The sequence below is a fragment of the Pezoporus flaviventris genome, unplaced genomic scaffold (assembly GCF_033815535.1).
Source record: "Pezoporus flaviventris isolate CSIRO_AGI_PZ_B2104156 unplaced genomic scaffold, CSIRO_AGI_Pfla_v1 ptg000045l, whole genome shotgun sequence".
Lineage (NCBI taxonomy): Eukaryota > Metazoa > Chordata > Aves > Psittaciformes > Psittacidae > Pezoporus > Pezoporus flaviventris.
The window spans coordinates 29,266,028-29,293,911 of record NW_026892593.1 but is presented as its reverse complement, the minus strand read 5'-3'; the positions used below and the strand labels follow the sequence as shown (position 1 = coordinate 29,293,911).

The 27,884-nt window shown below is 40.1% G+C and overlaps 1 protein-coding gene across 2 annotated transcripts in view; it reads left to right on the top strand.

Moving 5' to 3' along the window:
- Nucleotides 1–7,064: 7,064 nt before the first annotated feature.
- Nucleotides 7,065–27,884, top strand: part of LRIG3 (leucine rich repeats and immunoglobulin like domains 3) — a 47,108-nt gene continuing 26,288 nt past the window's right edge. For both annotated transcript variants that reach the window (XM_061467814.1, XM_061467816.1), the window contains exons 1-3: nt 7,065–7,526; nt 14,755–14,826; nt 15,137–15,211. In XM_061467814.1, the coding sequence (XP_061323798.1) occupies nt 7,345–7,526; nt 14,755–14,826; nt 15,137–15,211 (329 nt within the window). In that variant the 5' untranslated portion in view covers nt 7,065–7,344. The remainder of the gene's footprint in view (nt 7,527–14,754; nt 14,827–15,136; nt 15,212–27,884) is intronic.

The following is a 27,884-nucleotide window of genomic DNA, read 5'->3' as shown; positions in this document are numbered from 1 at the left end:
TTAGGGTGTAGAGAGGCCAGTGAAAGGGAGCAATGAATAAGAAAGATGAGTAGGCTGCAACACTGTGAGGGAAAACAACAAAGGAAAAACTACAGACAGCATTCATGGAAATGTGTGCTGATGGTTCTATTAGCTTTACCCTAAGCAGAAATCCCAGTTGACAAAGTCACTGAGGGCCCAAAAAGGTGCCATGGCTTTTAGGAAAAGGACAAACATCAGTCTCCTAGTGTTAGCTGGCAGCTAACAGGGCTATTTGGAAGGTGACATCTGCATTTCAGAGGGTCCCCAGACCATGTTGCCCGAATATGAGGGATGTAAAAGAGGCCATAGAAAGTTTTGCTTGTATAAGATTGCAAAAGCGTTGAGGATTCATAGCAATATCTTTTGCAGCTTTTCCCAATTCCATATTAACAAGATCAATACAAAGAGCGTGCTGCAGATCATTGCTCACCAATCTGGCCAGCTGGTACACAGTGCTGGTGACTGCTGCATCTCCTGCTGGGCTCTAGCTGGCACCATCCAGATCAGCAGGCTGGTTTTGCTGCCCTCTGATCCAGACTGCTCTTTGATGCTCCAGCTCAGAAAAGTCAGACTTTATTGGCAAATACGGCTGTTGCAAGAAACCACTTGAGCAGCTGTGGAAGTGGTGCAATGTGTGTTTGGCCAACTTCTTACTGGGACAGTGCTTGCTTATATTGTTTTATATAATAATTGGGAAAGCAACAAGCAGCAGACCGCAAAACAGGGGGAGCAAGTTCAGACGACACTGCAGTCTGCTATCACTCACTGGTTCCCCAATGATAGCAACGCGATAGCTCTGTGCAAAATCTCAAGAGCTGTGCTGCGACACTAGGTATTCATTTTGTGAGAGCTGTAAATTGTGTCCTCCTGAGCATGCTGCCAGCTTTCTGTAGCCCTCTCCACTCCACTCCTCATCTTTTACGTCTGCCCCCCCCCCCCCCCCCCCAATAGGGTACAGTCCTTCATCTCAGCCCTCAATTTAACATTTTTTAATTTCTCTCACATAGAAAACTCCAACTGATGTAACCCATCAGTTACATTGTTGACACATTGTTGACACATACTTATTTAGCTTCCGGTGTACTACTTGATCATTTTCCACAGGCTTCTCATTTTGTATTTGTTTGTATATGATGCTTCACGTAAGCACAGTACTTCCCCTTTGTTTCACTAAATCTTATAAGATTTAATCTGTCAATAAATCCTTAATACAACTTCTTCCATCAGCAGACAAGAAAGCAAACTACTACAGGGGTATAATAAAATTAAAAAATACAACAATTCGTATTTGTGATTAGTTTTGCTTATTACTGTTGTAACATTTAAGGTACTTATTACAGAAGAAGTTTGAGAAATACGCTTGCATATTAGTCTGTTTAGTTATTTAAAGTGTATGTTTGAAGGCACAGAGTGAGAATAATCTAAAAATCCTGGGTCTATCTAAACCAGTCATAAGGGTCCTTCTAGTCAGCAAAGAAGAAAAGCCTCCAGAGGCTGATTCATTCCAAATGGCTTGATTGCTTATTTTAGAAAGGTAGTAATCACTCTCTGGATGTGTCTTTCTCCACTGACTACAAAAGAAGCTGAGCCAACTGCTTTAGAATAGATACCAAACTCCCAAATTGCTAAAATTACACAAGATGAGTCCCAGCTGCAGCTTGTTACCCACTACCCCTCCCTGGAACAGACAATCAGACCTAAATTCTTCAGAGATTTAGGCCCTAACTCCCATTCATTTCTCCGTGTGAGATTCCTTAAGCTGTTGACTTCAGTGAGAGTTACACACGTAAATGTGGTGAATACTTAACATTGGGGGCTGCAAAACACTAACAAAAAATCTTACCAAAATTGCATGTGATGATTTAAGTAGGTACAGCCTTCAAGCACCCACACCTCTCCTCTGGCAGAAATTTCCATCCTCCTTGCAGAAGGGAACACGTGTTCATGCTTCAGGTGCAGTAACCTCCCCATGCCAAGGAAGGGGAAGAGGGAAAAGCTGAGGACATTATTGTTTGGGACAGCCACCTAGACAGGGCATTTCTTTCATATTCCCTTTTTGGCCACTTCTTGATCTTTCTTACCACAAAACGTTTTAAAATATTATTTTAAAAAACCCAACAAACTAAAACAAGTAGAGCAGACATGGCAGGTGTTTTATTACAGTAGCACCATCCTGAAATTACATCTACTTATTTTTATTCAAATTGACAACATTTCAACTCGAGTGTTCCTTAATGACCTAAAACTAACTCTTCTTTTTCCCTCTTTGAAGTTACATCATTGTAGATGTTGATTGTTTAATTGTCTTTCCAATCATGCACTTCACTTCCCACTTAGCCCCATGCAGGACATGACTTGAAGACGTTAACAATGTCACTAATGTGGATTGCCTTAGGATGTTTAAGTTTATTTGTAATGTAGGCAAACACTCACTGTTTGGATGAATTCTATAAAAGCTGAACATTTTCTGCCCTAGGCAAAGTTTTCAGAAAGAGTTCGTATAGTTTTACTGGTTGTAATCAGTGCATTCAAATTATGCCTAATTTGGTTTTCATAGCGTCAGTGTTGGATCACACAAAGTCACGTATAATTGCTACCAAAAATAAATTTCGGTATGCACCTTGGGATATTCATCATGGACTTACAACACACTAGCAGGAGATTCACAGTTACTAGGAAATTATTTAAGAACATTTTATTGTTTTCCTCAAATGCAAGTGAAATTGCAGTGGTTAATCATAGAAATTGAAATAAATGGCCATGAAGTCTTGGTGCTATTATAAATTAAAAGTAGTATCAATTGCTATAACCAATGGGCAGAAGAAAAGGAGGGTAGGAAACCTCTTTAGAGTAGTTCAGAATAATTTCCATGAAATATATTCCATTATATTGGATGAGGTTCTTGTTTACACACAGAAAATGAATAAGCCAAAAGGGTCTTCTGCATCCAGTAGGGAGTTTTTGTGTAACTGTCTAGTAACTTCCAGACAAGCATCTGAGGCAAAACCTTCTATTGCCTATTGCAAGCTATTTCATGTATGCAAGCAGCCTTCACAAAAAGCATGTCCTACCCCACTTCTGTTTTTTAAGCAGGATGGGTCTCACTGGTTCATCTCTCTCTCTCTCTCTCTAGTCATGGCTTTAGGAAAAGTTTTGTTAGGTTTAAGATTATTTTTTTATTACTATTTTTAACAGATTAAACTGAGGAACCTGCAATAGGGAGTGATGATCTTGAGATGATGAACTCTTCATTTCCTTCTCCCAGATAGTCCTAAACATCTTCTTTGACTAGAAATAAAATCGAACTGGGAAAATTCAGGAATAGACAGGACATTAATTCTGCTAATACTCCTACAGGGGCATTTCCTGATAGGAAAGTGGATAGATGCGTGATTGATATCTATCTCACTCCATCAGAACTGAGATGTGTTAGAGTATAAGAAATGTTGTTCTCCTTTGCTTCTGCTTTTTGCTGCTGAACACTACCTAAATCACTTTATTTACCCATGAAAAGTAGAAAATCTGAAACAAATACTAGACACAGATTTGGATTACCTGGTGATCCAGGAGAAGAACATGGGGAGACTCTTAATTCCCGGGATGGCCTTAATGAACGTAAACATTTAGCAGATATAAATGTTCACTCCTTTTGACATTCTGACATAAATCCTGCAGGTTTAACTATACACAACTGCATACAGCTATATGTAGTTGTCTCTAGTATCTTGAAACTCCTTTGAAACTGATTAAAAGAACTGAATTTAGATTAAACAGCTGAAGTTACTAATGTAATTTTAACTCAGAACAGAAAATGCACAGTATCTTAAATTGGTTTTGCTTAATTTAGCAATAGGTAAATTACTTGTAATAATCTGTTAAAACCAGCCTGATTCAAAGGTGACCTTTTCTGGAGGTAGGTTACTTGAAAGCAGTGCCCGATTTCAATGTGTTAATGATATGTAAAAAAAATTATACCTAGACAGCTTCTGGGTGTGTCTTTTGCCTGAAGTGAATGCATATTTTAAACAACATATGTTTGGACTTGAATCTATAAACCCCTGTTTATCTGATTTAAAATAATCAGGAACTGAAAAAGACACCATTAGAGTCAACCCAAAACATCCCAATGAAGGGCCTACAGATCACTATACAACCTCCTTTCCTCCACTCCCAACTCACTCAGACGAAAATGCTCAGCAGGCTTGTGGAGGAAACTAATTTCTTTACCCAAAGAGAGAGCTTTAGTTTTACAAAGAATTTTTTTTCTGCAGCAGTGCTTCCCCCTCCTCACTGTTATCCCCTCAGGCTGAGCTATATTCAGGCTGTCATAGAAAGGGCCTGTCTTTGTGTAACCACCAAGTCCTCTTCCTTGTGCAGCTACATGGAGAGCTGGACAAGGAATTTATTCCTACTCAGAACTAAAGGGAGGAGGGTGGAGACATGTGTGTGTGGGTGTGTGTTTTATTATTTTTGGTGGGGTTTCAGTAAAATCAGTTCCTTAATCCTGTTGAATATGCATTTACAGTAATGCTGATGCCAAACAAGGGTCATCAGAAATCCCTTGCTACATGTGGAGATAACAGGGTAGAGGACAGTGAAGCCTCTCGTTTTGATGCAAGCTTACTTAGGGCAGATATAATCCAGCCACACCTGTGAAGGAGACATTTGCATTTGCTTACATACAGTCATGGTGGTCTCTCATAATGATGAAGAGACCCCTGGGCTTTGGGGCTGCCAGCACTTGCAGTATTCGAATCAGGTTCAGAACTGGTCCCTGAGACTTCTGAAGAAAGCAAATCCCCCTGAGGGAAGAAAGACTTTCTGTCATGGGCTCTGAAGTACATCACATAAGCATTTTTTGAATTCGTAACACAATCAGTTTTAAAATGTTTTATTAAATATTTTGAGAAAAGAAGCTTCAAAGATGGATTAATTTTCTGAATTGATTTACCTTGCTTAACTTAAAACAGCTTCATATATTAGCACAAAACATGCATTAGTTTTTACAAAGGGCACAGTATTCCATGACTGCATGAGTGGTTTTCAAAATTACAGAAACAGAAGTTCTTGCCCTTTTCAACATTTTCATCTTTTTTCTGCTTTCTTTTCTAAGATTCTCTCTTGTTCCGTAGTTCAAATATGCACTGTGTATATTACTGACTGCTATGATAAAATAAGTTCAAAATGCTTTGTTTCCATTTTTCCTCTCCTTCAGATATTAAAACTGATGGTTTAACAACTCTGTTGCTACTTACTAGTGAATTGCTGCCCTTGCCAACACTCAAGATAAGTCAAGCTCATTTTTCCCAAATAAGAAGCTCTTTGCTGTGCATCTTGGGAACTGTAGTACAAGGCTTAGTTATTTTAAATCCATTTTAATTTTAGTAAGGCGCTCACTAATTCCCTTGAGCAACATGAATGTGAAGGTCTTTCTCTTGAATTTTTGATTACTTTGCAAAAGTATCAAGTATAACATATTTTAACTAAATGAACAGAACACACTCAAGGTCTCTATCTTAGTATAATGGCGTGAAACCACTGGTCAGCTAGAACAAATGGTGACACTTCAGAAACAGAAGGAAGCTTTCCCACTGACTTCAATGGGAACAGATACAGATACTTTGGGAATGGGAACAGAAACTGATACTTTGAAAATCAGAATCTAGTATTGCCCCATTGGCTGTTTAGAACAGCTCAGTGTTTCACAGGCTCTGTTCATCTAATGTCAACATTTTTGAAAGCAAGGCAGAAGCTGCAAAGAAACTGAACAACTATGACATGCCAGTGATGCCAAAGCAGTATTCAATTTACGAGAAATAAATGATAGTAACTTGTAAGGATACACTAATTATTTTTTATCATGTTATTTTGTTTCTTTGCTTGCTTGAAGTATAGAAAAAAATGCGTGTCCCTGTAGTATTTGCTTGTTTTCCCACAGCAATTTCCTTAAGGAGCACCAGTGAACACCACACAGCTCTACACACCCTATGCATCTGAAACAGTTATGTTGACAGTGGCACATGAATGTTTGTAGTCACTTGGGGCTTGCCAGCTTGGCTTTCAAGTTCATGATTCCTGACTAAAATGTAGTTTTGTTTCTTTAATTTCAGCTGCATCCTGAGATACACATGGGATCAATAAAAACAGGGACAAAGCTTCAGCCCTACAAATCTTTGTATTGGAGCTGTCAGGCTTTTGAGGCTCCAGGTTCCCAGTGCCTAAGATGTCTACAGTCTTTCAGGTGAAACATATAGAGGTGGGAGAGATAGCACAGCGCCTGTGCGCAGTCTGATGTCTGCTGCTGGATATTAGGGGTGTGTGAAGCCTACAGTAATTGAATCCATCGCAAGGCCCGGGCTTACATATGGAACTTGAACAATAGGTATTTACTTAAATTACACAGATTACCTCAGAGATGTGGAATCTGTACGCCCTGCCCACTTCCCTGAACCTCTGGAGCTGGGATCCTGTGGGGAATATAATGGGCTTAATTACGGTGTCTGGACTAGCTGAGTAGGACCCAGAAGGCAGGAGTTAACCTCACCTCACCTTTTACATGCCAGTGACCCCAGGCTTGGCTGGGAAGCCGTTGGGGCCTCCAGAACAGCTTCTGGATTGCCCCAGTCCATGCTAAACCAGTGCGATGGTGAAGGGGAATCCCGCACGGGTAGGGCCTCCATGCCCTTGTCTTCGTGGCTCGGCCCGCGCCCAGCGGGTGACACCGAGGGCACGCAGTGCCCGATGCTCACGGCAGCCCGGTGCTTCTGCCCGCCCCTAGTGAGGCCGGCGAAGGGAGCAAGGGCCCACACACACGCCCGCTGTGCTGAGAGGCCACCCGCCGGCTGCCGCCCGAGCCGGGCAGCGGGCCCGGGATGCTGCAGCGGCCTGGCAGTAGCCGGGGACGACCCCAGCCCAGCCCACCCGCACCCCTACCCGGCACCCCACACCCGCAGCCCCGGCCCCGGCCCCGGCCCAGTGGGGCGATCGGGGGGTGCGGCCGTCACATGGCAGGGGGAGGGGGCTGCGACGGGGCGGGGCGGGCCCGGCCGTGCTCGGGGCTCCCCCGACCGCTCGGAGGCGGGCTGAGGCGGCGGAAAGTTTGCGGAGTGGCTGGCGGGCGGCGGTGCTGTGGCCCCCTGCCGCTGTCTCCCTTTACTTTTCTCCTACAACCCCCTCTACCACCGCCTTCCCCCCTTGGCGGTGGCTCTGGGGCATGAGCGGGAGCTGCCACCCGCGCTGAGAGGCGGGAGGTCTAGCCGCGCCCGGGTCTGTCAGTGCGGGAACCCCAGGGACGGGAGCGCGGGCAGCGGCTCTGAGCCCGCCATGCCCCGCCGACTCCGCGGGGTGTCCGCTGCTCTCCTTCTGCTGCTGCTGCTGCTTCTACTGGGGGACCACGCCGCCGCCCACTGCCCCGCGCCCTGCCGCTGCACCGGTCACCTCGTCGCCTGCAGCCGCCTGGAGCTGAGAGGGCTGCCCGAGCGGTTGCCGCGAGGGGCGGTGCAACTGTGAGTGCCGGGGCGGCGGGCACCGCCGGGGGCTGGGGGTGCCGGCCCGCGCCCGTCCGCCATCTTCTGCTCCCGGGGGCTGCGGTCCTGTCCGGACGGGCTTTTCGGGACGGAAGCGCGTGTTTCGTGGCGGTGCCGGCAGCGAGGTGCGCGGAGGGGCAGCAGCCGGCGGCTAAGCTGTCAGCGGGATTGCGGCCCCGGTGTGGTGGAAATGAGAACGGGCCCGGGAGCGCCGCTCGGTGTTTCGGGAGGGGGAGGAAGAAAGTTGTGATGACTTTGTTGGAAAACGTGCAATAGTCACAAAGTTAGTATGGATTTGCGTGCCGGGAGAACTGGGTCTCGGTTTTACTTGCGCGGTTTCACCTCGATTCGCCTATAGTTTGGTCTGTAATGGCTTTTCTGTGAGCGGGGCTTGCCCCCACTGGGTCCGGTGGCATGGGTTCGCCGAATCCCCAGTAACGTGGGCTGAAATGCCATCTGTAGAAACTTACTTTTCGATGACAAACTTTTATGGGCAAAACCTAAGTTAAGGGAGCTTTCTAAAAGCTTGAAAATATCTGAGGAACTTTCCCCATTTGTTTTTAATCTTTTGTCACTGAGAGACCTTCTGTATTAGCCGTATTAATTTTCTATTACATTTCCAAAGCAGATTGAGATAAGGACTTTAAAGTAAACAGGAAGACTTTCAATTAGTTGTGGCTAATTCTGTTCAATTGCCTCGTCTGGAGGTCATGCTGCTTTACTCATGAAATGTGGATGGCTGTATTGACACCATATGGAACTGAACATAGGAATGGCTCTGGGAGCTGAATGTTTCCAGGAGTGGTATAGGAAAGTGTGAGGGGAAATAATTTTTTTTTACATTTTCTTCATTTTCTTCTTCTTTACGTTCAACAACTGGTTTTGCTTCCTATTAAATTTCATTCCTCCTGCTCCTTTGAGCTATTTTAGTATGCTAGCATAAGTACTCTGACAAACCCTAAGGCTTTTTTGATACTAAAGCTAAGCTTTGTAGCTTAGTTTCTTAGCTTAGCTTACTTTAGGGCTGTTCAGTTAAAATTCAGGTGTGACAGCATGCTAAACAAAAAAAAAAACAAAAACAAAAAGGGGGGCTGAATCTCAGGACTTCCATTTTAAGAGTCGCTTTAAAAAGCGTTTTGCATTAGCAGTAATCCAGATTTGTCTTCTCCACTTCTGTTACTGAAAGACAATAGAACACATTGCAGGCTTTTTTGTTAGCACAAGGAAGGCTTCTCTAATTAGAATTCCCTTGGTAGTGTAAATTGTCCTTATATAAGTTCACATTCCTTTAAAAGTGTGAGAAAATAAGTTCCACTTGTATAAATAAGCTTTGCTCTGTTGTAAGAAGCCCTGCTGTGATTACTCATTGGGCAGCTGTGTCACTAGCTCTTAAACTCACAGGAGTACATCTTTGTAGGTGTCACCAAACCATGTGGTCTGGCCGCTTTTGTGTAAATATTTCTTTTGTTTGTGTCAAATGCTTTAGAAGTGCCCTCCTCTTTCTTCCTTCCCCTCTTAGTAAGAGAACAAGGAAGGTTGTCTGTTAACCTCCAGCTACCCCAGAATTTAGAGCTGGGATTGCGCAATCCTGAAGATTATAATGCATTTACATATGCGAAAGAAAAAAGTTTGACTAGCCTGGATTACTGTTGCAACAAACTGTACACTTACGAATTATAAAAGACTGCATATGAATTTTATTGGTATATGTTTATTGTGTTTTCTATGGAAGGCCATAGCGGGTATAGCCAAAGGCTAGTAGTTTAATTTCAGGCTTTCCAGTCCTCTTTAGAAAACAAACACCATGTTCTCAACATATGCAAGCGAAATCTCCCAAGGAAGAGAGTGAGAGCTCTTGTGCCTGAGAAGGTCTAGGCCTGCGTTAGGCTTTACTCCTTCCTCTGCCCATCTGTTTGCTTGCCCAGATGGAGAGCAGGTCAGATGAAGTTGCTTTTTTTGAAGCTCCGTTTCAGTCTTTCATGCCTTTTGTGTTCAGATTTCCCCAGTGAAATAAAATGAGAGTGTCTAATGTGGAAAGGCTGCATGACTTTAAGGAGAGAAATAAAAAAAAAGAGCCAGAGGGCTGAGTTATATACCCTTCCTTTTGGTGGCAGGTGTGAGGCTTTTGCTTTGTGCGGAAGTGACTCCACTGAATGGGTGTAAACAGGCTAAAATTGCCAGCTTCACTGTCATTTTGGCCAAAAAGACCATCTTTTTTGTATGGAAGACAACAGTCTGCTGAAAACTGATAAATATTTGTGATAGCTTTGTGTACAAATAGGTTTGGAGTTAGATTTCCCTTTGCTTCCAGGATATGTGTCCTGAGATTGCAGGAACATGGATTTGTTAGAGCTGGTGCAGCAGAGCCGGAGGTGGAGGAATGAAGAGAGGAAGAGTGTGAAGCATTGGCCAGTGCTCTCTGTGTGTGCAAACTCCCAGTGGCACTGCCATACCCCTCTCGAAGTTCACTGAAGAATACTGAAGTTGTCAGTGGGGCAGGAGGGAAAGTCTGAAAGATGGTTTTCACTTGTGTTTGTATTACATCTTTAGTATTTACATTTTATAAATCCTCTAGTTTTCTAGCAGGATTGCCAGAAAAAAGGGCTGTATGGTTTTCACAGCTGTTTTTCAATATTTTCCAGACTAAAACTTGAACATAGCAAGCTGATTTATGAGTCACTTTGGATCAGTGTCTTAAAACAGCTACAGCCTGGCTTTTTGTTTTTCAGCTCTCCTGATTTCTGCTGAATTAGCAGCTCTATAGGCCCCTGTGGGACTGATTAAGAAGCTGTTGCTGGATTTGCATTTTAAAATTTGACTTGGGGCTCAGGTTTCTGAGTTCTCTAAGGAAGAAGATGATAATTGTGACTAAGTGTTGTAAATTAAGTTAGAGTCTAAAAGTTGTATTTATAAAATGTGTGAAGAAACACTCTCCCTTTACACACTAGGCCCTCCTTTCAAATTTTTTATCATGCAGATATTGATGTTCAGTGATACTTTTCAGTTTTCTAATTCAGAGATTTGTGGGTTACAAAAGATGGCCATACAAATGTAATGGAATATAGAAAATAATTTCTTTCATAAAACAGGCTCTTAAAAGGCCTCAAAAACTATGGCATGCTTTTTCAAGTGGAGGCAATTCTACTCAAATGCTCAATCACTTTTATTAGAAGTTTGGGGTGAAGAACAGGTATATATACTTTTTATTGTTATAAAGAATTTCTTAATATAAATCTGGTTTCTGAAGTTTCTGAGTTCACTCACTGTTACATCTTTCATGGCTTTTGAAATTCTAGTAGCAAAAGTAATCACAGAGGAGATTTTCTCCCCACTTGTAATGTGGTTTTTAACAGACAAGGAAAATTCAGAAATGGAAAATGCATAGTAATAATCTTAGTGTTTTAACATTGTCAGTTCCATTTCTTTAAAGGAGAAATACTGATTAATTTTCAAACCTTTTCTTCATACTTGTTTTAAGATCTGTTGAGAAATGCACTGAACTGAAATATACTTGCAGCTTTGCAACAGAGATGATAGTTTTTGTATTTAAAAAATGCCTCAGATCCAGTGCTTATAAGTTTCAGAAACTTTTATAGGCTTAAGCTTCACTTAAGAGTATTAGTAGAAGACAAATATTTTAACCCTTGGTTCACTTTTCACTACTCTGATTTCAAAACTTAAATATGTAACTTAGAAGGGTTCCCCCCCTGAAGTTTCTCATGCCAGTAGTACCAAAGTAATGTTTAATAAAATATTTATAATGCATTTTTTTTATCCAACAACTGGTAGACAAGTATGTATACAGCTGTGTGAAACAGGCGATTCAGTATTGTGCAGAGGGTTTTTTTGTTGTTTTGCTTTGGGTTTTTTTGCAACTTGTGTTTGACAACCTGCTGTAAGTAAACCAGGAATGAGTAATTTGTGTGTATGTATGTATTTTTTTAATGTAGGTGCTACCTGGAAAATCTGAGGGTGTCTTTAGTGTTAAAAAACAAACACAAAAAAATAAATAGTTTGAAACCTAGTGTAAGTTGTTACGCTCACGGTTGCCTTGATAGACTCCAGATGGATGTGAGCTTGAGCTATGAGTGAAAGTGTCTGGCTCCAGTGTGGTGATCATGCACAGCAGTGGTTGTAATTGCAGGATTTTTATAGTTTAAGGACTCTGCCAGATTTTTTTTTTCTTTTTTCTTTTTTTTTTTTTTTAAACATGTTATAACTCCAGCAGAACAAATCTGCTCACGTCTGTTACTGTCTGGTAGGTCCGTTAGGCAAGCATGGTTTAAATAAACCTTTTGTAGGGTTTTTGGATGAAATGAAGAAATGCAGGTTTTTAGTACTGATGTTGAACGCTCTTTGTTGAAGTAATTACTGATTCCTAGGTCTTGTCTGAAGCATGAGGAACAGTAACATATGAGGCACTAACAGGCATAACTTCACTGACTTTTGGCTGTTTATTTGCATAGTTCTTATAATCCCTACAGGCTAAAGCCAAATATAGAATTAAGTTTAAGGATAAAAATTGTCTCTACTCTGTCTGCTATAAAGCACCAAATTAGAGTCGCATCTAGATATTTGTAACAGCATATTTTTTTTTAGTATTTATGTTTAAGAATGCAGAATTCAGATCTATGCAGCTAATATCTTCAGGTGCCGAAAACAAAGGGCTTTTTCAGTAGTCTACAGCCAGACAAATGTTTGCACTAGATTTTTAAGAAGTGAAAGATGCAGTCCTCTAACTCAAGTGTGGTTAACCTCATTTACAGGAGACCTCAAAATCATAATGATGAAACTAGCATTTGTGGGTTTTTGAAAATGTTAACACTGTATTGGTTTTCCATCTTGAAGAGGAAAGTCCGTCGGGGTTTAGACACCTAAATCTGCTGGGGTTTAGACACTGGGAGAAGGAACGGGTATGTACTAGGTGCTTGTCTCCAGAATGGAATCTTGGAAAGCAGCTCCTCCGAAGCCACCTAAAGGTGGTGGAGAGTGTTCCTCTCTCTAGGTGGCTTCCACCCAGCCATCACACCCTGTTTTTGTGCTGGAAGATGCCTTTCACAGCTGCAGGTCTGCTCTTGCATGCTCCTGTGCAGCCCTGGCTTGGAAGATGTAGGTGCGTATCTCCTTCCTGCCCGCGGCCGTGCGCCAGACACCAGTGCCACAGCCCTGCAGCTGGCTGGGCCTGATCCAGTTTGCTGGCTCAGCACACCTCATAACTGAGTACTGATGGTACCCCTTGTAATGCCCATATGTGCTTGGGATTATTTTTAGTGTTTGAGTTTTATTATTATTTTTAACCACTGACTCCAGGGGAGGACAAAAGTGACAATGCCAGGAATTGTCTTGGCAATATTGAGCAAGTGCTGCATAAAGCACCAGACAGTTGGGGGAGTGTAAACCAAGTTCTTATCGTTCCCATGTGCTGTTGAAGAAACATAGGTACCTGGCTGGGTTTCAGCATTACACCTATGTTCCGTGTGATGCAAAGGTGGGTGTAGAGAAACTGGAGCTCTCTGAATCTGCGTTTGCTCAGGATTTAGTCACAGAGCACAAGACCTAGCACAGACCCTAGATCTGTCTCTCAAAGTCAGTTTTGGGCTGTGTGCAGCAACGGTATGCTGATAGACAAGTTTCTTCACAGTCGGAACTGTGGATGGCGAATGGATACATCCATGGCGGTCAGGCCTGTGTTTGGCATGCTCAGTATAGGTGACTGTACTGCGTTATATTATCCACAAAAAGTGGAAGCTTCCTCATGCGTTCAGCTTCATGCCCACATGGCTTGATGGGGACCCTTGCATGTTGAATGACTGTTCAATGCTTAATTAGCACAGGGAAAAGTATCATGAAGTGTAAGAAGTTTTTGTGCCTTTTTGTGATGCTACAGCAGCTCACTGCTGAAGCATGCTGGTGCAATTCTGCATTGTGAACTCTCACAGGTGTGAGTTTAAGAACTCATTAAAAAAAGTGCAGTTTTTGTTTGCTGGCTTGGATAAACTCAGTGTTAATATGTCCAGTGGGCACTTTGCGGATGGCTGAATTCATGCAGGTGAGTTAGTGACAGGTGGCAGTGCATGAGCAGGAAGGTGCATGTTTTGGTGGATGAGTGACTAAGAAGGGGGAGGTCTCCAAGAGGGCTAGCCATGGTTAGAAAAGCAATTATGAGTCTGTGCCGCTTGTGCAGATCTCTATGGCTGTGCAGGCTTGTGTTTCTGTAATTGCTTTTCTACCTTCTATTGTGTGGTCATTCTTTTATTTCTGTGATGGTTCTGCTACTTCTGAGGCTACACAAAAGCTTCTTAGGACTCTGTTTTACCGTGTTGTAAAATATTTAAGACACATGGTAAAGATGTATGGTGTCTGTAGGGAAAAGAATTTCTTGACAGTGGTCAAGAAAATGTGTTGCATTCCTAGTACCCTGGCTTACTTTGTAGAAACACTGCAAAGATCCTAACAAGATTTCTTATAAGCTGTGTTGGTATATATATTTGGGATCTTCAGTGCAGACTGGCACAAGCTGAGTACTCAAGCTGCTTCTCCAGGTGTGATTGTAATATAATGTGACTAGTATACAGACATCTTAAAACTCAGAATAGAGTTAGGCTTTTCTATGTTTCTGTGATATTGCTTAAGGTCACCATTAAATTTGGTTATATAGGAATGGAGTCCTGAATTGAGTGAAAGCATGCAAATAGTGTTGAGATTTATGGACAGTCCTCATTGTGTACTTAAGATTATGCATTGCTTTAGAGGAGTGAGAAGGGTAAATGATACAAGGAGTGAGTCTGCAGTGAGTATTGGTTTATGAGTCTTCCTTGTAATCAAGAGGTTGTGTTAGCTAGATGTTTTATTGTGAAGAGATGGAGCAGAGGGGTTGTTGTTGGTATACGAGTCAAAATCTTATGGTGTTTTTCATGGGTCTTACACACTTGGACATTGGGATGTCTACTACATCCCAGTGAATAGCTCTAAATTGTTTAGAGGTACAGGAAATTCTTTGACACTGCTGGCAATGACCAGTCAAGGTATTTACTCTTAGTTATACTTGTATACTCAAATAAGTATGTATTCTAATTTACTAATATGTTAAAAAAAAAACCTTTTTATGTACATGGAAACAAATGATAACATAATTTGGGTTGAAATTGTATTGCTTTACACAATTTATGGCAAAACTGACAAGCTGTTTGTTTTTGTAACCTCCTAGGGACTTAAGTCACAACAAATTATCTTCAATCAAGACCAGTCTCTTGGATCACCTTCATAGTCTTCAGGAAGTGTAAGTTAATTTGTCTTAATAAAGAACAAACAAAAACAAACAATCAACCCCCTGAAAAAAAAGAACAGCAGCAGCAGCAACAACAAAAAACCAACCAAAAACCCCAACCAATGTTTGTGTATGCTAATTGTATCCCTGTTTCTAATAATTGGTTAAACAACAAAGATGCTTGCTTTTCTGATACTTTGCATTAAGTGGAACTGAAATTACTTTTTAATTTTGGGATGACACTATTCAGCCATTTAGCAAGTCCAATGTACATATTTGTGATTAACATGAAAGCTGACTCTCCATTTTCTAACATTAATAGGAAGTTGAACAACAATGAACTGGAGATCATTCCAGATCTGGGAAGAGTCTCTGCAAATATAACGGTTTTGTCTCTGTAAGTAGATCTTACTATTGTCCCTAGTTAGTAGAACTAACTCCATGGGGTTTGTGGAAATATGTGCGTTACAAAGATTAAAGTGAAATAATTGGAAATAGAGTAGCTTGTGGTTAGAAGTTGATTATGCCATATTATTTAGCAGGTTGTTTAAAATGTGTATAATTGAGCTTAATCCTCGTAGTTTTTATGCTTCCCTCAGATATAAAGACTGCATTAGAATTAATTTATGTTGTGGTAGTGCCCAGAAGCCTCAGCCCTGTTGTGCTAGGTGCTGTACAAACATCAGTAAACGTTATACAAACTTGTACAATGTGGACTTTAAAACAAGAGTTATACTCTATCATTATGCATCTTGGCTGAAATCCCACTCGTGTTAAATCATGGCAGAGTTCCATTAATTTCAGTGGGCAACATGGGGAAATCCCCTCAAGATGCAGCTTCAGGACAAGTATCTAGGTTAGAAGATGTTTTGCCAATATGTTTAAAATGTCTTTTTGAGCCCATTTTAATGTGTGGCATAATTTCTTTTTTTTTGCATCTGCAGTTAATGGATATAAAGGTGTCACATTTATATGTACATTCATTGTTTTGTTTGAAAGAAATGAGCAGGTTACTTGATGTGGGATCTGTAATATGAGTATAAAGTTGTAAAAGGCATATAGGACCAGTAACCAAACCAGTTGATTTTAAAGGAAATGTTATTCCTGAGGTTTCCACTCAAAATCAGTTTGATTTCTCCCCCCCATCATGTAGTTTCCCTAAGAGTTGAAGGAACTGTTACAAAAATAGTTACTTTAATACTATTAATTGAAAAAGGGAAAAGACACCTCTTTCACATGTGGGATATTTTATCAATGGGAATCTAAAGTGTCTAAAGCCAGTAATATGTAGCCCTCTGGCCAAACTCTGCCCTTGAAAACAAATTGCAAGTTACCTTTCTTGAAGAAGCCCAAAGGGTTAAAACAATACAATAAACTTTGGAAAGCTGTTCAGTTAATTAAATTGATCACTATTCAATTGCTTACATCTGGGGATTTATAGGGGTTTGTTTTTACTCTGGGCTTAGGTCAGCTAAGTCAGCTGGTGCAGCCGCTGTGTCTGGATTGCTCTGTTTGAGTAAGAACGAAGTGATATTTGATACTGATGTGGTTTCTTACAGATCAGAATCAGAAAAGAATGAAAGAAAAAGCAGATGGTGTCTGACAAATAACTGTTGAATTTAAGCATATCTTCTATTTTGCATGTGTTGACAGTATTTTCACGTTGTCATAGCACTCTGTAGTTTAATCATCTAATTGATCTAAATATATTTTTTTACGTCTTTGCTAAGGTTCATTTTGCCACAAGGTTGGAAATAATGTCATAATAAAGTGTTTTACATCCTCCTGCCTTCTGAGGAGTGCAAAGTTGAGAATTTGTCTTGCCATCTCCTTTAGTCCTTCTCGTGGAAACTGAACTAGTTTAGATGAACCCAAAATCATCCTTCTGCAGCTGTGCAAAAATTTTTGTATTTCTTTGAGAGTATAAATGAAAATCAGTCACTGCTGAACTGGTTGCTCTGTATCCTTGGTTCACTAGCTTGGTTCATTTACTCAGGTGGTCAGACACGGAAAACCCTTTGTTAGGTCTGTGCTGTCAGTGAGCATATAACAGTTAAGGCAATTGTTTGTATCAAAACAAATGTACAGAGAACATAAAATTAGACTGGTATTGCATTGTTATAAAAAATAAAGCATCTTGTTTCTTTTGCAAAGGTTTCTATTTCAAACACAGAATAGACTCAGAGAATTGTTTAGATTGGAGAAGACCTTTTAAAATGATCTAGTCCAACCGTTAACCTCGTGCTCCCAAGTCCACCACTAAACCATATCAGTGCCACATCCACACTATTCTGAATACCTCCAGGGACGGTACCTCAACCGCTTCCCTGGGCAGCCTGTTCCAGAGCTTGACAACCCTTTCAGTGAAGAAACTTTTCCCAATATCTAATTTAAACCTCCCCAGCACAACTTCAGGCCATTTCTTCACCTTGTCCTAGCACTTATTACTTGGGAGAAGAGACCGACACCCAGCTCACTACAACCTCCATTCAGATAATTGTAGAGAGTATAAAGCCTCCCCTGAGCTTCCTGTTCTTACAGGTTGCAAGTTATTTATGTAAAGATGTTAAATCTCTTCTTACAGAAAAGACTAAATAGTTACAGAGCAGCTGTCTGGCATAAAAATATACATAATAGTGTTATTATAGATGGACATATAATCTAATAACACTTTTTTTTTGAGAAGTGAAAAAAATATGTTCACTTATTCTTTCTGTGTTGGATGTTTTTTGGAGGGGTTCAATCAAACTGAGTTAATACATGTAAGTCATGCGAAGAGAACACATATGGAACAATTAGAATATAATTTTTAGAACCACTCTTCAAAGAATAACTGTACTCAAAACATCTGATGACTTCAGGATTTTAAACTTTTATATGAAAGGAGCTTGTGGAGCCTTTCCAAAACAAACTGCTCTTTCCTTATTGAGTCTTTGTTCTGACTTTCAAATAATAGCAGAAAAGAGAGTGCTAGTCTTCTGAAACTTGATTTGATTGTATTTTTGATGAGATACATATACGCTGGTTCATTACTGTCAGTTGAAAAGCCAGTTTTTTTTTCCAAGGCGTCTTCAAGGAATGTTGTGGAAGTGGCGCCTTCCTTTCTTGCCAAAATCTTTCATTGTTGAAGATGGAAGAAAAATCTTTTTCAAGATTTTTCTTTTCTTTTTTTTCTTTCCTCACTTCTCAGGACTTGTCATTCAGCTGTGGAGCCTTAGAATTTTACCTGTTCTGCAAGAATTTTCTTGCCCTGCAAAGGAATTTACGCTGCTGGTATGCCTACAGTAAATAATAGTGCAGGTATTTCCATACAGCACTGTGTGTCTGAATTCTTTGAGCAGTATAAACAAGCATGGGTGGATTATCATGTTAGTGTAGTTTCCATTTCTGGAGCTACCTCATTGCTAGCTATCTTAATTGATATTTATCTAGCTTAGATATTTGCATACTGTTGAATTATGCAGAGTAAACATACCCAGAGCAGCAAATGTTCCCAGTCTCATAGTCACAGTCTGTAACATGAAATGATAATGCCAATGTTTTGTTTCTATGGATGCCAGCTAAGGGTTGAACACCATGAGGGAGAAGAGTATTGGGCAGGCACACCCCCTGCCACCATCCTGGGAAGACCTTGTCTGTGTGAAGGAGTATACAAGTACATGCAGGCATACTCTCATTACATGGCTGGAGATAACTCATCATATGAATTAAAATATAGATGTATCTACTCTTATCACATGGCGTAAGAGAGTTTCAGAGCTTCCTGGGAATCTGGAAGCTGCTCTGAACTAAATGGATTGTACTTTGGGCTAAATCTGGTCAGGAGGCTCCAAACAGCACAACTGGTAGCCAGGAGGCCAGGTCCCGCTAAATGCTGGACAACTTAATCTTTTGGGGAGTGTACTGGATTTAATAACCGATTACTACAAACGTATAACACAGATGCCACGCACAGTAATGTATGTGTATTTATCTACCTCTAGGACTAAACTGTGTTCGGTGTTTCCTAAGTTGCATTCCTGGAGTGCTTGTAAAAACAGTTAAATTAATGTATAATTGTTTTAAATGTTTGTGGTAGAAAATCCTGCAGTTCTGGGAGAATAAACAAGTTTCTTTTCATTGTTCCTAGATAGGTGGATTGCTTTTGTGTCAGGTAGTGAAGTGGATACTCATGCCCTCGTTCCAGGAGAACAAGCAAAGTTCTGAATTTAGTTGCCATTCTAGCGGCATTCCTTATCCAAGATGTACCAGTCCTGTCCTGCTTATCCTGAAAATCCACTAGAATCTGTGGTGTTGATACATGAAAACCGGTATTGCCTACTAGGTCTGTCATTGCTATAAAGTTTTGTACCTGGGTTGGATCCAGAAGTAGATTGAAACCAAGTAATAGAAGTACAATAGCCTTGAAGTCGTGCATGCATTTGACTACTAACTACTGTTTGCATAGGGGGTTTACTTGAAAATGCTTCAGAAAATGTTAATTACTTTTCACGCGATGAGTGCTTTGTAAGGAAGATGGACACTGATTTACAAATGCTGCAACTTTAAGGTTTTGGGGTTTTTTAGGACTTACAGTTTAAATAAGAACCCCATGCTACTTTACTTGCAGAATTTTTTAAAATACGTAATTGTAGACGCCATTTGTCATCGCTGATGTGTCTTTGAATGCTATTGAAAGAGACAGAACAGCTTTGAGTATTAAAGTATCCTGCCTCCCCAACTAAATTTTATTGTTCTTATCAAAATGTGTATGTAAAACATGTTTTATATTACCCGCATCCAGGATATGTTATGTAGCCATCATCTTGCTGTCTGCAGGGACTAAAAAAGCTGTACATGCCAAAGTCACTAGTGCGTATAGTGAAATTCTGGTGTTAGGCTAGCTTTAAATAATGGTCTATTTTAAATAAACTTGTGATTTTACATTTTATTGAATAGAAATTATTTTATTTAAAAGCACTAGTACATGTGGTGCAGATGATTTAAATGAAAATATTATAGTTTACGTTGTAAAGACTGATCATATTAGTCTAGAACACAAATATTTGGTCTTGATAAAGCTGGAGTGGAGAATTGAAAGTTCATGGTACAGAAGTAAAAAGGAGCATGGATCATTCACAATTCAGTAATGTTTTTCAAGTTTTACAGTAATATATGGCTTGTAATAGGTTCCCACTTTTTTCAGAATGTGAGACTTCCCGTTCATAAGTGACGTACAGAACGTGCAGCATGGCACAGGTCTTCCTCTGCTGTGCTGAGGAAAATCCCATCCAATCCCATCTGTACAGGAAGCCTTTAAGGAAGTTAAAACAAGGAATCGCATGGCCATTCACTTTTGAGGTCTGAGATGAAGAAGAATGTTGCCAGTATTGAGGAGGATTCTTGAAATTCACCCACTTGTTTGTTCATGCTGGGCTGCATCCTCAAGTCACTTTTCTGCAGGCTTTCTACAGTCTTCTATTTGTAATGTCTTTGTTGGCATATGGTGAGTTTAAATGCATTGTGTTTGAAGACGTCTTGTGTCCTGGATGTTTAAAAAGGTAAAAAACCAAAAAGTATTAACAAAGATTAGTCAGGAGATAAAAACAGGACAAAGGGACTGTAGCCTGTCTTAGGTAACTGCAGGTGTCACAGGTTTTAATAGTAAGCAAAATTGTTCCAACTTTAAGTGTAGCTTTCTTATCAGCCACTACAAAATGACTCTGATTATGTGGTATCTCAGGCCTTTGATGTTCAGTGAATACTTCTGAAAAAGCAGACGTAGAAGCTAGAAATGAATTGTGCCAAAAAAGTACAAAGTCATTCTCTTCAAAGGGGGGGGGACACCCCATAAAATTGCTTAGGCCATCAACAGGGATTTGTTTAAAAAACATTATTTTGATCACTGAAAACAAATGAAAACCTGGGGAATGCCTAAGAAGTGTTTTCAGGTCCAGGTGGTAGTCTGTGGTCTAAAGTAGACACTTGTTGCTTATCTAATCTGCAGCAGGGAATTTATTGAAGATCATCTCCAAGTGTTAGTATAGAGTAGGCTTCATGAATAAGCTCTGAAATTCTAAAATTATCAGGAGAGCCCAGATTTAGCTTTGTGTATTCTTTTATTAGCTCTAGCTTGCTACTTTGCTTAGTTGCTCATTAATCCTGATTTCAGTGATCAGTCAGATTTCTTCAGTGGGCAGCATGCTTTGCTGTAATCTAAATATGAAATCCCATTGATGAAAGACCTAGTAACAGCATGGTGGTTGGTTGAGACTGGTAAAGCGTTGTGCTGTCAGGTAATGGAGACAGATACCTGATACAAACCCTTAGTATGTGGAGTTTATCATACTGCAGTGTCAGTATCTCTACTTACGGGGCTTTCAGGATTTTTCATGGTACCTGACTTAATATGTAATCTGAAAAATTTTTCTTTATCAGTCTTAAAACCGAGTAAACTAACTCTTAAATTGTAGTGGCATATCGTAAACCTCTGCTAAACAAACGATGAGCTTGTGACTAGAGATTTATAAATTAACCTTCATTTTAGGTAGCTTCGTGCTCACTTCGTTCTTCTTACCGAGAAGAACAAAATAGTCTTACCTTCTTCATTTGGGGGTGGAATAATAGAACATAGGCTGGTCACTGGTTTTCTTTCTTGGTTAAAAAAGAAAAAAAAATATCTTTATTGCCTAAAAGGTATCCTTCCAAAATTTAAGTGTGCACTGTTATATCCTGGTGGCTTTGATTAACCAACATACAGCTTAAATGCTTATCTTAATTTTATGCGCAAACCTAGGTACCGAAGGAAAGTGGTGGTTAATTCCTTACACTGTTCAGAAGGGATTTTATTTTAGGATTGCGTTTCCAGTTCTGTTTAAAATGCGGAAAAGTATATTTAAATAAGAGTGCTAGTTTGCGCTCAGTGGCAGTACCTTCATGAGGAAAACTTCTGCAAAAAGCATCCTTTAAAGATAGAAGGGTTTGTTTTTTTTTAATAATCTTTATTTGTAAGTTTATTTGGAATAGGGATAGGTATGAGAAATCTGTGTCTTTGTTATCTCACAGTGGGCTGGGGAGTGGAAGCTGTGTGTAAAATCCTGGAGAATGCTTTCTCAGCATTTAGAAAGCTACAGTCACAAGAAGTTTACATGCAGCTGCTGAAAATGGAAGCTTACATTCAGTAGTAGTGGATGCCTTTCCCTTCGAGGCTTGCCAGAGAAAGTGGTATTGTGTGTTTATAAGGCGAGCACACTAAACTGAAGTCTGGCTTCCAATATTAAGAAAATGTTGGTCAAATATTTTACATTGTTGTCATCTCTTCAGCTACCACTTTATTATGGGAAGGATTAAGATTTAGATACTGCCTGGAAGAGTTTGTTTTGAAGAAGGCTTGAAAGAAAGAATGGAGGAATGTCAGACTGGGCTTCAGGCATAAGGCTACTTGGAGAAGGTCCCAAAAATGGGAGTGGTGGTAAACCATGTGTGACTTGGGCTGAAGTTGTGAGCTAAAAGCTAGAGTGAAGAAACTTACTGGAATTAGTTCTTGCAGGCTTTGACATTTGGTGTGGAGACTAAGAGGAAGTAAATGAAAGAATTTGAAAAGGAACCTGTCTTAGTCAGACTTGCAGACATGGAAACTAGATTTTTATGGCAGTAATTTAGGCTGAATGATGGGAAAGGGAAGAAGTATGTGAAAACCCAGAGTTTGTTGTAGCAAAAATGTAAAGTAGTGACAGCCTAGATTAATGCTTTTACAATGAGAATGGAAAAGAATGCAAGCTTTGAGCTATTTACAGTGGAAAAAAACAAGCATAATTTTCTGATCAGCAGTGTTAAAGGTGAATTAAAAAGAAGAATGATGGATCAGAAAAGCGGAGAACACTGTTCCAATGTGATCAAATGGAAGACTAGTAGGAAATTTTACCAAGGAGAAGGTGCAAAGTTGTAGGGCATATAGTACAGAGAATGAGGGAAGTCAGAATGAAGTTAAGATGTCAAGTATAAGTACTGTGGTTATATCTTGGAGAAGTGGTAGGTGGTTATTGCAATAGATCAATGAAATGTAATGACTTGGTGCTTTGAGTGAAGTGGATAGGAGACAGTCAAAACTAGGAGTAGATCTAGAAGGGTGTGGTCTGAAGTGCCTAGACTTCAGTCTGCGCCCTTCAAAAGGGAGTGTTGGCTCTGTAACAGTAAAGGATAGGTGTTACTACTCAACAAGTCCATACATCATATTAGAAAGGTGATTTATGATCCTATTAAACCCTATGGTGGGTTTAATCTAGGTCTAGAATTGTCCAAGATTTTAGCTTTGACTGTCATAGGGTGCACCAAGTCTGCAGTGGGTTATTAATTCTGTTGTCAGCCCATGCAGTGTACCTGCACTGGTTTTGTGTACAGTCTTTAAAGTAAAGTGATGAGTTTACACGTTCACTTGGTTATTACATGAGAAGTAACTTGTGATTATTTTTGGAAAAGCCAGAAAGTGAAATGGGGAACAGACTCTCGGTTATCAAGAAGAGAGTTTGTATGGGAAGTTTAATTACATATATTGATACTATAACTAAAATCAGGAGAGAATTGCTATGGAAGTATCATGTGTTGTAAAGTTTGGGTTTGTTCTGCATCTTTCTCATCCCCTTTTCCCAGTTTATGTTTGGTTTGGGAATGAATAAGCTTTGGTGTCAAGTTTTGGACAGGGTTATCAGCTGCCTGCAGAGTTTCGAGTTTTCATTTTCTGCTTTATGCCTGTGTACCACAAAAAGTACAAAAAAATAACAGCAGAGACTTGCTGACATCTGGCTTGAATGTGCAATGACAGGCATAGATCATGGAATGAGGGAACCTTCAAAAGAAAAAAAACCTGCTTGCTCTAAGGAAGGAGAAGCCTGTGCATGAAGGGGGCATGAAACTTGTAGACCTACCAGTAGGACTGGAAGTAAGCCTGAATTCTGGCTTTATTTCTGGCATCTTTGCCTTGGAGAAAAGCAGTTTTGCTTGAAATATTTCTGTATATTAACAGTTGCAAAAATTTAGAAAACTGGATGTTATTCAATGCAGCTGGTGTCTGGTGAGAAGAGCATGTAGTCCAATTCATATAGGGGTATTTTGTAAGGGTAGTGTTCAGCTTGAAACCATAATTACAATATTTTAAATGATATAGTTGTTCATTACAGTCTGGTTAATTTTAGTAGTCAAAAGTGTAGAAATTGATGAAAAAAATTATTTTTTCTCCTCCTTCTTGTAGGAGTTACTGAGATTCTTTCTTCTGATAATGGGGTCTTAAAGTTTTCCAGCCTTACCCTAAAAACCACAGAGCATGTGTCTTCCAGCACTTTGTAAGGAAGTTAATTACAGTTCTAAGGAAGTTAATTAAGTCTTGATCTTTCACTTTTATTTTACTTTTCTTTTTGCTTAATTTTTTTTTTTACTTGGTATCTTGACATCGTTTCTTACAAGAACTCCAGAAGTCCAAAGGAGTTTGTGCAGGAGTGCAAGAAACAATAGATGATACGCGAGGAGTTGTATGATGTCGGTGGGTGAGCGGAGGGAAGAACAGGTGAGGCAACCACAGAAGAAGAAATTGAAACGGGAGGTTGTGAGCTGTCGTGGAGACCACCAGTTATGTACTCTGCTAGGGACAATCGCATCTGGTTTGCCTGTGCTCTGGTATGGCTGCCTCCAAGCCAGCTCTAATCTGGAAGCCACGTAAACACAAGACGGTCAAACTAAACATCTATGAACCCCAGTGTCTTGGCTTCAGCACTGCTCAGAAAGGTTTTATCTAGCCCTAGCAGAGTGTTTTTTTTTCTCTCTTTACATATACTTTTCTAGTCTTTAGCAGGAGCCTCCAGTATGACTTCATTTGCCTGTTTGTGAGCCAGATTAAGTATATGCTGCTTCTCAGGCCTTGGTTGAGATACTGTATTAGTCTAGAACCAGATGGATATTAAAACAGTTATTTTACATCCAGCTGCTTTGGAGAACAGGCTGCACAGACAGCTCTCCAAAATTGTTTGTCTAGACAGCTTGTTTTTTATCGGGTTCCTCCACCTCTAGGCTTCTATACATGATCTTGTCATGATCGTAGTGCAAGATAAAACTAAAGCTGCTCAAAACACAGCAGATCAAGGTCTACCTGGAAAAAAGAGTTATGCTGTTATGCTGGAGAAGAAATTGCAAGAATGTATATATATATATATTTTTTTTTTTTCTGAAATTTGGAGTAGAAATAAAAGGTAGAACTTCAGGTCTAAATATTTCTGTGTAGGGGTTTCCATCTTACAGGATCAGACGAATGAAGCTTGCATACTTAGGTAGAAAACATACTGGCAATCTTTATCAAAAGATACTTATCTTGGATACTTACTTTTTGTTTCCCCAGCACGTAAGAACTACTACATCTAAATGGTGTTAACTAGATCCCTAACAAAATGGGTACAGAAGTTGCTGTCTTGCTTGGTACTTCCCCAGAGGCAAGGAAGGCACAAGTTAATATGTCAGATATTTTGTAGCTATATATAGACCGAATCTTCAGATTGTGATTGATGGGACTGTTACAGATGTTTTGGCCTAGTGGTGTGGTTAAAATCATGAATGCTGAGAAAGCAAGCTAAGGTTTCTCATACACATAATGAAAAACTGATACTCTGTCTTGAACTGGTATTCATACAGGTGTATGTAAAAATAATCAGTCTGCATGCGCTCTTGGGTGGGTGATACGTTTTTTTGTTGCTGCAAGTCAGGGTGTGGGCACTCAGATTGCAAAAGGCATGTTCAGATTCATGCAGGTATTTTTGGTGGTTTTGTGTTCCTCAATGCTCCAGCTTCTTCAGCTGTAACAGGAGAAGTTGTTGGGAAGCTGCAGCGTGTTGCTGTTCCTTGCACATGACAAATTTATCAAATTGCTTCAGGTCTGCTTCTGTGAGAACCTGATGTGCTGGTTCTGTTGTGGCTCTGATCTCCCTTTGAGGGTCTCTGAAATGAAACCAGTGTGGTGTGTGCAGCAGCTTTTGTCTGAGCACAGTAATAATAGCACTTTGATGGAGAGTTCATGGTGTTGTGAGCATTTGTTTTTTTGGTTGTTTGGTTATTTGATTTGGTATTGAACATACTGAACAAACTTGTATGTCATTGTACTGACTCAGAGGATACTGTTTGGGTCTGCCTTGACAGTTAGATAGGCTTACCTTTTTGAACACATTTTTCTTGACTAATTTTGACAGCAATTTGGCAGTTGTGAGGAGGCTGATACATTGTTTTTATTTGATATACTTAAGTGATGATTGTGGAAAAAAAGTCAAATTAGAATTGCAGTTTCTCATTTTAACTAAAGTTGGGCCTTAAAGTTAGAATTTTTCAGGTATATTCAGCGCTGGGTAATCTTTTTGAGGTGTGAATTATGGCACTTAGATTTTTTGTAGAGAAAACTGGAGTAGGAGATTGGAGCAATAAGGAGTGAGCCATTTGGATATTTTGCATTTGAGTGGGTTCTACAAATATGAGTAAGCAGGCAGGTGCAGTGAAGGCTGGTTTGATTTTTTTCATTGCGAGATGAACTAGGACTTTAATGTGTTCACCATTTCAGTAAACAAAAGAAGTTTTTTCTCCCCACAATATGACCTTACCATCTCCAAAAAAGTAAAACCTTCCCTGAAATAAACAAGGTGTGTTTTTCTGTTTGTTTGGTTTTGTTTTAACCTGGTCTGTGTCAGGTAATTTGCCAGTTAGTTTAAGTGCTAATCTGAAGGCTGTATAAGAGCTTTATTCAGTTCCATTAGGTCCAACTAAACTTTGTAATACAGGGGCTATTATCCTGCCAGTTGTGAGGAATTTCTGTTTTATGGAGCAGTGCTGACACAAAGACAGCACTGTGCAAGCCATCTCTATAACTGAACACTTTCACACTGCAATTTAGGAGGCGTGCAGTTCAGGAAATTGCTGGCTTCTGCTGGAGCACACTTTTACTGCAAGGAAAATTTTATTCGTCACTCAAGTAATTGGCAGTTTTAATACCTTGTTAGTAATTACCTTGTAAACAAAGTAATGCATAAATGCAAGGCTCTGTGACCTGGTTTCTAACTTGCAGTCTTACTTGGCCAGTGGAATTGACACATGGTGGTGGTGTTTGTTGTTGTTTTTTATTAAAGTAATTTGTTTCCATTTATTATAAATACTTTCAGCTAAGAGTTAAAAATATGCAGTGTACCTCTACCAGACAGCCTGAGGAATGAAACATGATACAAGTGCTGCGTTGGAGGGGCTGCAAGATCATTTACCCGTTCCCACATGTGGTCAGAAGGCCCATTAATCTAACTTCTGGTTCAGTTTTTGAGTCAGGACTTTTTTTTTCATGAGCAGTAATCCCCCACACCCCTAAAATATGTGAGGGTTGTCCATGCTATTCTAAATGTGTGGCTTACTATTTGATCCAGGGCAGGTATTTCCAATGAAGGCAAACACCTAGAATCTGCATTCTTGTTGATAGTTTCACTGAAATTGCCTTTCTCTGCAATCTAGTAGTTGGGGAGAGCTCCTAAATTTTGATAATTCATCATAGTAGGCACAAAATGTACCACAGGCAGAATTGACTTGAGCTTCTCAAGGTAACAGGGATCATTTCAGGTTTCATTCATTTGACTGGTCATGATCTGTTTTCCCCTATGTACCATTAGACCCCAACAACCAACCCTATTAAACGCTGGTGATGTGCGTGTATGATTCTGTACATTATGCGACTGGGATGGAAAAAACTGGTAGATTGCTGGGTACAAACATGAAATATGATTGCTGGAAAAAGTGCCTTTCATTGGAAGTAAAAAAGGGATGCTTGTTAGAGTAGACTAGGATACCAAAGTCTTTAAACAGTTGCAGAGTTTTTGTTGTGGAATTGGGTGTGAGACATAAAACGTAAAATCTGACCAGGCTTGAAAACCAGAACCTCTATAATGAGCAGAAATTCATTTTTTTCTGAACTCATTAGAAGAATCTACAGGATGAAATACTAGGTCTAATTGCAGAACTATAGAATGGTTTTCTGAGGGAATGCACTGTCATCCATCTTCTGAAATCTAGCTGTTTTTCTGGAAATT